The sequence below is a fragment of the Bufo bufo genome, chromosome 8 (genome assembly GCF_905171765.1).
Source record: "Bufo bufo chromosome 8, aBufBuf1.1, whole genome shotgun sequence".
Lineage (NCBI taxonomy): Eukaryota > Metazoa > Chordata > Amphibia > Anura > Bufonidae > Bufo > Bufo bufo.
In genome coordinates this window covers 212,720,363-212,732,593 of record NC_053396.1, presented here as the reverse complement: position 1 = coordinate 212,732,593, position 12,231 = coordinate 212,720,363, and the positions used below count along the sequence as shown (strand labels likewise).

The 12,231-nt window shown below is 45.9% G+C and overlaps 1 protein-coding gene across 6 annotated transcripts in view; it reads right to left on the bottom strand.

The window, feature by feature from the left end:
• BCORL1 (BCL6 corepressor like 1) overlaps nt 1-12,231 on the bottom strand; it is a 143,706-nt gene that overhangs the window by 40,171 nt on the left and 91,304 nt on the right. For all 6 annotated transcript variants that reach the window (XM_040442218.1, XM_040442219.1, XM_040442223.1 and 3 more), the window contains 2 exons: nt 8,330-10,984; nt 2,817-2,961 (listed from right to left, as the gene is read on the bottom strand). In XM_040442218.1, the coding sequence (XP_040298152.1) occupies nt 2,817-2,961; nt 8,330-10,984 (2,800 nt within the window). The remainder of the gene's footprint in view (nt 1-2,816; nt 2,962-8,329; nt 10,985-12,231) is intronic.

Here is a 12,231-nt window from a genome sequence, read left to right as displayed (position 1 = left end):
CTATGCCCTCCGGTATCTCCGTTCCCTAAGTTATGGTAGGCGGAGTCTGCCCTAGCGCTGGCCAAGAGCTCACAGCCTGGGAGAAAATAACCTCCCAGGCTGTGAGCTCTGCGCTGCGATTGGCCAGCGCTAGGGCAGACTCCGCCTACCATAACTTAGGGACTGGTATCTCCGCCTACTATAACTTAGTGAGCGGAGATACCGGAGGGCATAGCGGGAGAACGGAGCGGCGCCCGGGGATAATAGTAAGTGCAGTGAGATCCCCGGGTGCCGCTCTACCTATCTGTATAGTTAGTTCATAGGGTAAGAATCGGTGAAAGGTCCTCTTTAAAGAGGACCTTTCACCGATCCTGACATTGTGAACTAAGTATCATGACATATACAGCGGCGCCCAGGGATCTCACTGCACTTACTATTATCCCTGGGCGCCGCTCCGTTCTCCCGTTATGTCCTCCTGTATGTTCAGGGACTTGGTTATAGTAGGCAGAGACTTAGGGGACTTGGTTATAGTAGGCGGAGTCTGTCCTTGTTCTGCTGGGCGTCTCCTTCTCCTAGGCTGTAGCGCTGGCCAATCGCAGCGCAGAGCTCACAGTCTGGGAGGTTTTTCCTCCCAGGCTGTGAGCTATGCGATGCGATTGGCCAGCGCTACAGCCTAGGAGAAGGAGACGCCCAGAAGAAGAAGGGCAGAATCCGCCTACTATAACCAAGTCCCCGAACATACCGGAGGACATAACGGGAGAACGGAGCGGCGCCCAGGGATAATAGTAAGTGCAGTGAGATCCCTGGGCGGCGCTGTATATGTCATGATACTTAGTTCACAATGTCAGGATCGGTGAAAGGTCCTCTTTAAAAAAATATAAAAAATAAATAAAATAAAATAATAAATAATAAATAAAAATTTTGTGTCGCCATATTCTGACACTGATAACTTTATTTATCCTTTGGCAAAGCTGTGTGAGGGCTGATTTTTTTTTGCAGGGTGATCCACAGTCTTTGTTGGTACCACTTTGGCGTTCATACGATTTTTCATCCCTTGTTATTTAAATTTTGGATGTGGTGACCAGAAAACAGCAACTCTGGCATTGTGTATTTTCTTTTTTACAGTGCAGGATACGTAGTAATTGTTTGGACTTTTACAGATATAGTGATAACAATTATGTTAATGTTTGTTTCTTGTTTAGACTTTTACAAAGCAACGGGGGAGGGGGGGTTATTTTTAAACATTACATTTTTTTTTTGTATCGCTAGATGATATTACCACTTGATTGCTTGTAAAATAATCTTTTCAGCAAGTTTGAACATTATTAAAGGGACCTGGTTAGTGTTAAAGGGGTTATACCATCTTAGACAATGGGGGCATATTGCTAGGATATGCCCCCATTGTCCGATACCTCTGGGACCCACACCTAGAGTTGTGGCTGGAGCTCCCCACCTCTCTTATTGAAGTGAATAGGAGCACACCGCGCATGTGCGGCCACCGCTACCATTTATTTCAAGTGCTGAAGTGCTGAATGCTCAAGGTCTGAGAACCCTTTAAAGAATGGCAGTCATCAAAGGGTTTTTCCAGGACTGAAGACCCCAATACACATTAGTGAATTGTTGACAAACCCGCCAACAACCGTGGGTTTGGCCAACACTCTAATGTATGTGGGGAGCTCCAGACTCACCTCCGACAGGAGAGAAGGAATGGGAGAAGTGAATATTTTGCCCGATCCCTTTGTCCTCCTAGAAGATAAGCCACTTCTGGCAGCAGTTGTCTCCTATCTGCCCACTAAAAACACATACAAGTTTGGCCGACCTTAACGTATGGGAGTCGAGAGATATAGCTGTCGGCCAAGCGATTGTTCAGCCGACAGCTATTAAAAATGTATGGCCGCCCACAGATATTGAAGGCCTGTCCCTATGATAGCTAACCTCTGGTACACTGCTTTGGGGAAACTATGACTCCCAGCATGCTCCATTTATTTCTGTGGAGTTCTGAGAACAGCCAAGCAAGTGTGCATCTTGGGAGTTGTAGTTTTACCAGAGCTAGAGTTCCGGAGGTTAGCCATCCTCATGATAGGTCATCAATATCAGATCATTGGGGGGGGGCAAACAACCTGCACCCCCACCGATCAGCTGCTTCAGGCAGGTGCTGGAAACTATACAGTGTATGAAGCTTTGAGCAGGAGGCGCCATACACTGTAGTGACCGTGCCGGTGTTCTGATGCTCAGCTACCATTTATTGGAGTTGAGCTGCAGTGACTTATAGTTTCCATTTTAACCAGTTTTCCCCTCGCCAGTTTTTTTCTGACTTAGTGGGCAGAGACCAGCTGCTCTGATGTCTCCCATACACAGCACACACAGAGGAGGGGATCCAGCCCTGCAGGACACTCTCAGAAGCAGCAGCGCAGAGGACAGAATACAGGAGTACTGGAGTAAGATAGAAAAAGTACTAAAGCCAGCAGGAGCGTATCTCTGCCTCTATCACTCTGCAGCTGATTCCTCCCCCCTGCTCCCTTCACCACAGACTTCTATGGGAAGCAGCTGTAATCAGATCCCTCAGTGAGCTGATAATCAGTCTTAACACAAATGGATTTCAGCAGTGAACTGAGAGTGAATGATTAGTGCAGGAGGCAAGGAGGAAAAGAGGCTCATAACTGGACGATGAGGCATAAGATATATAATGAGACATATTACAAATTTTCTTACATTCCCTTGTATTATTGATTTATGCAAAGTTTGTTGAAATGACTATAAGAAATACTATAGGTTTATATCTATATATCCATAGTAATTTGCTTCACTTTTACAAGCTGCTGGTTCTGTTTGCATACCTTGGTCTAGTTCTGGATCCAAAGGCTCAGTCTTTATGGCTCGCCTCCTCCACCTCCTGACTCTGGTGCCTTCTGGCTCGTTCTTGGACTTTGGGGCTGTATGTTCTTTCTTCTCGAGGCTGGTGACAGATTGTTGCCTCTTGCTCTGAAAGGACAAAGTGATTGTAAAGAAAGAGAATCTGCCGTAAAGTAAACTACAAATGTACCGACAGCCTAATCTGCACTATTTCACTGAAAGACCATTTCCCTCATAGTCTGAGGAGCCACTCGGATTTTCCAAGCCCCTATAGGGGCATATATTATTTTCATGCCTCACTTACTGGTGAATTGTGAAGTTGAGGGAAATTCTTAATAAGGGGTTTTTTTTAAACAAAGAGAACTCTTTTTTTTTATTATCTTGGCGCGGCATTAAGGGTCTGGTTTTTCTAAGGCTACTTGCGTTTTGTGCGGATCCATCATGGACGGATCCGTTCAGATAATCGATCAGAACGGAACCGTTTGAATTATCTTTAACATAGCCAAGACGGATCCGTCTTGAACACCATTGAAAGTTAATTGAGGACAGATCCGTTTTCTATTGTGCCAGATTGTGTTAGTGAAAACGGATCCGTTTGGCTCAGTTTCATGCAAGCAGCGTTTTGGTGTCAGTCTCCAGAGCAGAATGGAGGCGGAACGGAGACAAACTGATGCATTCTGAGAGGATCCTTTTCCATTCAGAATCCAATACAATGCAAACTGATCTGTTTTGGACCGCTTGTTGTGAGAGCCCTGAACGGATCTCAAACGGAAAGCCAAAACGCCAGTGTTAAAGTAGCCTTAATCTCACGATCGACTGTTATAGCCAGTGAAGTTGTATTAAGACATACATTTTCCAGGCAGTGGCCCCTGCAAAGGAGATGAACCACCGGCTATTCAAATGATTGGCTGCCTAAGTAATGTATGGAAGCGCCAAGTCTACAAGAGGGCGGCGGATCCTACACAACATCATATATTTTAACAAAGCGCGTGCCCATGGGTTGATGTCCAGGTGCTGTTTCGGCAGCATGGACATGAACTTCTGCAAAGCCCAATTCAGATGGGTGTGACAGAATTATCTAACAAACACCACAAGGGGAGGCCCACACGGGATGGATAAACTGCTGATTTGTGCCGGTAAATCTGAAATGTATCAAGATACCAGCAAAGTAAATGAGATTTTAGTAAATCTCATCCACACACTGCTGAAATATCCGCACACTGCGTCACATCCGCTAAGAAGTAGCACAATAGTGAAGCTTATAAACTTCTGATCCCAGTCGTGATCTCTACGATTAAAGCAGAACACAATTCAGAACGTTAACATTCATTTTGAAGTGCAGTTAATTATCTGCCAAAGACTAATTTATGCAAATCCACAATATTCTGACACCGCTGACCTGCCACGTTTTCCTATTCCACAAATGTCATTTACTAGAGAAGGCTAGCAGGCTCCAAAAAACTATTCAGTGTTTCAACTTTGCCTTTACTTTCTTCCTACAGCCATACTACTAAAATACTCTGTGCTGCTGTGAGCATTCCAAGCATCTGATCAATATTGTTTCTAAAATAATGTACCAAAACTAAAAGTACTTGTTGTCTAGCTTCGGACGACCATTTTTAAATGGTTCTCTAATAAGAAAGTGGTAATGGAGGGTATCCTACTCCTTGGATCCCATTTTAATGAGCTGATGTCATCAGTAGGATCCCTTGAGTCCTCTTCTAGCCTTAGGGTATGGCCACGCGAAGCAGCCATGATCCGGTCATGAACCGTGCAGCCAATTCGCCCGCGGCTTCCTTTCATTTAACTAATGAAAACCCCACAGTACCGTCGGTCTCCATTGTTAATGGCCGAGTGGTATGGAAGGTGCCGTACGGCCATTAACAATGGAGACCGACTAACAAGTGAGGTCATTAGTTAAATGAAACGAAAACTGCGGGCTAATTGGCCGCACGGTTCATGGCGCAGCGCGGCCGCTTCGTGTGGCTGTTCCCTTACACTGTTACATTGATACAGGAACAAGAAGGAGAAACAAATGACCCCTTTAAAAAGCATTGCATAAAATACATCCCTAAATACAGACAGGAAATGCCACCATTACAGCCCCCACAAGGCAGCTTTACACAAACAAAGACAGACGGGTCGGCACTGCGCACTGGTCCCTCCAGAATGACACTGGCATTAGCAGCATTTTTCTGGCTTTACCGTCCGGAGTTTCTCAGCGGTAAAGGAAACAGTAATAAAATCCGGAACAAAGACACGTTCTATGGAGCTCTCCAGTAATACACAGACAGTGCACACAGGGACGTATCAGCATGCACGTCTCCTGACGCTTTCTCAAGGCCTTTAGCCGCATGCTATTATGTCTTGCATATGTATTAATTAAGAAACGGCAAGCTTTACCGGAGAGTGCCGAGGAACGCCTGTCTCCATTTTGGATTAAGGCAGATTTACACTGCACAATTGTCGGACCGATTATCGGGAACGAACGCTCGTTTCCTTGTAAAGGTGCTGCCCGTGTAAAGGTGCTGCCCATGTAAAGGTGCTGCCATTCAGCCGATGAATGAGCTTTTTGTTTTTGCAGCAAATTAAATTGTTTACGGCCAGCAAATTATGCAGTTTAAATAGCCATATGCTGCCCAGAAATAATGACTCTGTATTAGGAGGAGTGATTGCAGTAGCCATCGCTTTTCCTCATACAGAGGAGGTAATCACTGAATGTAAGTGCTGCTCTCACCTCCACTGATGAGCAGGCAATTATCAGGAGGGAACAGTTCATTCCCCCATAACTGCCTGCTCAGTTGGCAAGCGTAAAATATGCCTTTACCTGAATGGCAAATCAACGGCGGTCCTTTGGATTGTCTACTAAACTCCTCCGGACCTTCTATCAGTCTATTGTCACTAGTGGTATGCTGAGACAGCAGTATCAACACAAAACTGATAAAAAAAGGCAGGCTTGGTGGTAGGAGTCAAACTGGACAATCTGGAGGCCATGGCAGAAAATGGAACACTTAGGCCGGGTTCACACCTGCGCTTTTAAATCCAGCAGTCTGTTCCGGCAGAGGAACAGACTGCTGGAATTCACTGTATCCGGTTTACATGCCGGCTTTTGGACGGACAAAAAACACTACCCGCTGTATTTTTTTGCCCAGCAAATATGCCTGAAAGCAGCTGGATTATCACTGGAACACATTACAGTGAATGGGCATCCGGTGGTATCCGGCAATGCGCAGATGTGAACCCAGCCAGAAGAGGCTGCTGGCCATTATGGATAATATCTCACAACCCCCTTTTACACTACTGTGGACAAACGGAGAAGCATGTTCAGCGGAAGACCGATACTGCTGCGATGTAATGAAAACCCTCATGCAAGGTCGTTTCTTCCAACGTCAGACTCTACAACGGGTCTCCCTACTGCAGGGCTACATGTCCTGCTACACAAACCGCCCTAAGCTAGACCTCACCCCACATGTCCTATTCCAGGGATGGCCAACCTGAGGCTTTCCAGCTGTTGCAAAACTACAACTCCCAGCATGCCCACACTGCCTACAGCTATTAGCCTACAGCAGGGCATGGTGGGAGTTGTAGTTTTACAGCAGCTGGAGAGCCGCAGGTTGGCCATCCCTGTCCTATTCATATTGTCATTCATACTATCATGACACCATCTTTTTCTACCTTCTTATGTACAGCATTGTGGCGCTGAAATTTCCTTGGGGATCGATAAAGGTTACTTTCACATCTGCGTTTTTCCATCATATGATCTCAATAGCGCGGGGGGGGGGACGGGGGACGGGACGTTTCAGTTTTGTCCCCATTCATTGTCATATGGAACAAAACTGAACTGAAGGGAACAGAGTGCCACAGAATACATTCCGTTCCGTTTCACGGCGTTACCATGACGCACACAAAAGCGCTGCAAACAGCGTTTTTGAGTGCGTTCTGGGATGCGGAGCAAGACGGATCCGTAATAACTCACAATGTAAGTCAATGGTGACATCAGTTTTCTCTGACACAAAAGAAAATGCATCCGTCCCCCCATTGACTTACAATGGTTTTAGAGACGGATCCGTCATGGTTATTTTAGAGATGATACAACTTCATTTTGAACAGATACAGACGGTTGTATTATATACCGGATGCGTTTTTGCCGATTCCCTGATGGATCCAGCAAAAACGTAGATGTGAAAGTAGCCAAAGTCATATGTTATGTTAATGGTCTGGCTCCTGAAGCTTACAGTAATGCCCCATCCCTTGAGGTGCCTGCATATTTCTAAGCTCTGTGGTTGCAAAGACCTTGTTAAGGATTGTGGTTAAGGAACAGTTTTCTTGCAAGATAAATGCGACATCTTTGACAACGTCTATAGGCCCCCAAACACATTATAGAACTGCTGATGAGCCTGATAGTCTAATGTGTATGGGGGTGCTCTCAACATTCCCCCAACATGATCTGAATTTCAACACCCATCTTTTTGTTCTTCCAGAAGAGATTGGATTTTGTCTCTCTGTCCCCATTGAAAACACATACATGTTCAGTCGGCAGCTATTGAAGCTTTATGGGCACCTTAAAGGGGTTGCACCATTTCCATGGTGAGTTGGGACTAAACGCCTGCCCCAGGTAGCGAGATACAGCCAAACAGGCAAGCGCTCTGCTGCTTCTGTAACTCCCAAATGGGACAAGCCCTTTAAGGCCATACAGATTAGACAGGTCGGCATTGAATGTTCATTGCACTGAGAGCTCTCTCTCAACCCGCCATACACATGAGTGGTGTAACCCACTGTCAGACTGCCCAGACGCAAAAGGACTAGGGCATTATGAAGTCCAAACATACTGACCCATCTCTTCATCAACACCTGACGGTGGTTAAGGAGTCTGCAGGCCCCCATACAAATTAAGAGTACTTTCACACTTGCGTTTTTCTTTTCCGGTATAGAGTTCCGTCCTAGGGGCTCTATACCGGAAAAGAACTGATCAGTTTTATCCCCATGCATTCTGAATGGAGAGTAATCCATTCAGGATGCATCAGGATGTCTTCTGTTCAGTCTTTTTGACGGATCAGGACAGAGATAAAACCGCAGCATGCTACGGTTTTATCTCCGGCCAAAAAAACTGAACACTTGCTGGAATGCTGGATCCGTTCTTCCAGATAACACCGGAAAGACGGATCCGGCATTTCAAAGCATTTGTAAGACGGATCAGGATCCTGATCAGTCTTACAAATGCCATCAGTTGGCATACGTTTTGACGGATCCGGCAGGCAGTTCCGGATCACTCTGTCAGCCAATCCTACCGGAATCAGCGGGTTCAGCCAACATACATCTAACGTGAATGGCCAGTTTAAGCTATATCTATCTAGGGTCCCTATGACATTAGGGTCCTGCAGTTCTTTAGTAACCGTGACAATGTTTTTTTTTTTCCCCTTCCTGCTTCATCCTTCCCATTTTTTTCTCTTGCCCTCGATATGTTGAAACCTCCTTACCCACCACTAGTAAGACTCACCTTTTTTTTCGGAGGTTCCTGTAAACTTTTATCCACGTCTTCGTCTTTTTCTTTCACTTTACACTTGGACTTCTGCTGTGCTGGCTTGGTTGGCAAAACCACATCCAGACGCTTAGCCCGACCTCGTAAGCCTGGCTCTTTCTTAACCTTAGCCTTGACTTTGGTGATTGGTGGCATTTCTATGGGTGACCATGATGTATTGTTGAAGGATGGCAAACAGCCAAAGTTCTCATCATCGTCCACCCTCTCAATTTTGACTTTGCTCAAGTCTACCTCCTGCACACAATGCTGAGTGTCCACAGGGGCATGTGCTTTTTTGGGGCCACGCTTGCGATGCACAGGCTGATCCTGTGAAACATCACCCTTGGCGTCCTTTTTGCTGCTGTCCTGACTCAATAAAGGGAGGCTGTGACCATTGTCCTTTCTTTGGACCACCGCCATTGGGTCGTTAGTCATGTAGGAGGCCAATACTTTGTTTTTCGGCTTTGTTTCCCCAAACGTCTTTCGACTGCAACTCAACTTTGGTGGTCGGATCTTGTCATCTTTGCAGTTCTGCTTGTTAGGAAGTTTATTTAAAGTAGGGCCCCCTTCGGCCCCTTGCTTACCATGTGCGCTGTTGTCCGCTTTATCAGCCACGCCTGGCTGAAGGTATAAAGCGGCATTTCCTGCAGCAGGTTTTGGTGCAAGCAAAGTTTTATTTGTATGAGATTTCCGAGGCTTAGAAACAGATTCACATGTCCTTGCTTTTGTCAGCACGTCATGCTCGGCGGCCACTGCTGGCGTTGTTGTAGTCTTCTGCTGACTACTTAATGTAGAATCTTCTACGCTTTTTTGAGGCGTCACCTTGGATTCTGCTGGAAGAATGCTGGAATATAGTGTTAACTCACCAAAAGGAAGTCTCTGATGTGAACCTTGGCTTGGATGGAGTGTGCCTGTGGCTGGTATGCCAATGGACAGTAACGATGTCTGATGGTATGGAGACCAACTAACTGGCAGAACCTGAGAATTGCTGGGCGTCCCGTTTAAGGGACACTTTGAGTGCACTGTCCCATGTCCAGGTAACGTCCAGTCCTTTGAAGAACACAGAGAGTTTGCTGCTGTAGGACCTCCATGAAGATGTTGCTTCTCTGTAGGTTGCTGGCCATCTACACTGGTCTGGCTATTTTTCTTGCCACATGACCCTGAGTTCTTTGGATCTCCCTGGTCAATAATCGAGATCGGCTCCTGCTTTGCCAAATGTCTGGAATCTGTGCTAAGTCTCAAATTAGAGTCTTTGTTCAAAAACAGAGAGGCAGGCACTGGGTTGGCCACCCCTACATAAGTACCAGGTATGGTACTAATAAGAGCAGCAGAATTCTTAATCCAAGATCCTGGTGCTCCGACTAACTGTGATGACACTGGATCCCCGTTTCTCAAAAATTCTGGGAACATTACCAATGGGGGTACTCCTCGAAGATTCTGGCTAACACTGCTGCTGGTGAAACTGATCGGGGCAGGACTCTGAGTGCTACAGTCAGACCTGGACAAAACGGTGGACAGTGTGACTTTCCCACTGGTATGCACCGGGGTTAACACTGGCATAGGTGGAGTCTTACGTTGGTTAGATGGAGCATGTTTATGGCGGTGAGATTTAGAAGACAAGTCCAAAGGCATTTCATAAGAGTCTTGGGGAGAGATCATCTCCCTTTCAAGCTGCGGAGGGGACTTTAATGGGGAAACAGAGGATGACGATGAGGAATCATTTTGTGGTTCTAGGTTAGGTGTTCTAGAATAGGAAGCTAGGGTGACAACTGGGAGGGTGGTGTGTGCAGAGAGAGTCTGTAAAGCTGATAGGGTGGAGGTTGATGTATCAGTGCAGACAGAAGAAACGTCTACAGTGGGATTCATACTATTGCTGTTTGTGAGTGAAACAGTAGGGGCCGCTGTGCTCACTGGTTTGTTCAACTCTGCAGGGGCCACCTTAGGGTCAGTGGCCAACGACCTTCCCAGAGTTGAAGCGAAAGCGTGTGACTGCAAGTCTGAGGGTGTCAAGCAGGTGGGCATGATGGGAAGGGTCAGAGTCGACGTCATTCCAAATGTGGTTGGTAAAGTAGTTACACTGAGGGGCTGCCCACAGCTGGAAGGGGGGATGTAAACTAGGGGTTGGCTCGGCGTCAAAACGGCACCAGGTGGGAAAGACAGAGGAAGCTTCTGCACATTGGGGACCTGAGTGTTGGAGAAGCAGATTCTGCTCATAGTAAGAGGAAACCCAGAGGAAACAACGGCATGTGAAGCATCTACAGATTGACCTGCAATTTGTAATCCAGGGCTCAGGACAGTCTTTTGCTTTCCAGAGGAGTCCGCATCGACAGACTGGGCAGAAGGGTGTTTAGTCCCCGCAGTTTTCTCTTGCGCCGGAGCCCTTGCAGGCTCTGCTTTTTTACTGTGTTTGCTTGAAGCTGCTTGGATAGAAGTCTCTGATACATTTGCTGACACTTTGCCGTCAGGTGGTGAAACATTTTTACAAGCTTTAGACGATGGGATAACGCCAGCTGGCTCTGGTTCAGTGCGATCTGGTGGTTTGTCCTCCGGTTTTTGCCCAGTCTCCACCAGTGTAGCACCAACTTCCTGCAGCATCAGGGCATCACTTTGGTTGGTTGCAGTTATTAAATCCACCTAAAAATGAAAAAAATAAATCTGTATAATTTACTAGAATAACACCATCATGTCACTTTAGCCATTAGCTTGTCTGTGTCTCGCTGCAACTTTTACTTATTCAATTCTTCATATATATTAACATTTTTATATTACTGGGGGTCCAGCCATACACAGGGGAAGCGCTGCTGATTTTCCACAGCAGAACTGTATGTGGAAATCCAGCAGTACTTACAGCAGCAACAAAGTGGGAGATTTTCAGAAATCTCATCCACATTCTGTGGACATTTTCCGCCACAAAATCCACACATTACTTGATATGAAGTTCAGATTTTACATTCACAGCTCGTCAATTTTCACACAGAAATCCACAGCAAAATCTGCTACACATGCTGCGGATTTTCCACTGCATAAAATCCGAAGCAGATCCACTTGTTGTACCCTTAGGTTACAGCTACGAGGTCAGGCTACCTGACAAAGTATAAAGAACAGATACGACTTCTCCTCGCTTCTGAATTCACTCCTGGTTTGGGCTACCAAAACCACATCAGGAAACCTGACCGTGTGGCCATACCCTTAGGCCTCTTGCACACGACCGTATGTCTTTTGCTGTGTTTTGCGGTCCGCTTTTCATGGATCCATTGTTCCGGTTTTCGTTTCAGTAGTGTTTTCGTTCCGTTTTTCCGTTTGTGATCTGTTTTTTTTGCGGAACGGAAACGGAAGCATACAATAATGTTTAAACAGTAAGTACATGAAATAATTGGGCTGGGCATAAAATTTTTAATAGATGGTTCCGCAAAAACAGAACGGATACGGAAGACATACGGACGCATTCTGTATGCATTCCATTTTATTTGCGGATCCTTTGACTTGAATGAAGCCACGGAACGTGATTTGTGGCCAATAATAGGACATGTTCTATCTTTGAACGGAACGGAAATACTGAAACGGAATGCATACGGAGTACATTCCGTTTTTTTGCAGAACAATTGAAATGAATGGTTCTGCATACTGACCGCACACGGAACCCGCAAAAACGGAACGGAAACGGAAAAAAAAACGTTTGTGTGCAAGAGGCCTTAGGCTGCAAGTAGTTATAGTAAAACAGGTCGCTACTTCAATGAATGAAGTCCTTTAAGTTGCCATTAAGGGTCCATTCACACGTCCGTAGTGTATTGAGGATCTGCAATACACCTGGCCAGCACCCCCATAGAACAACCTATTCTTGTCCGCAATTGCAGACAAGAATAGGACATGTTCTATTTTTT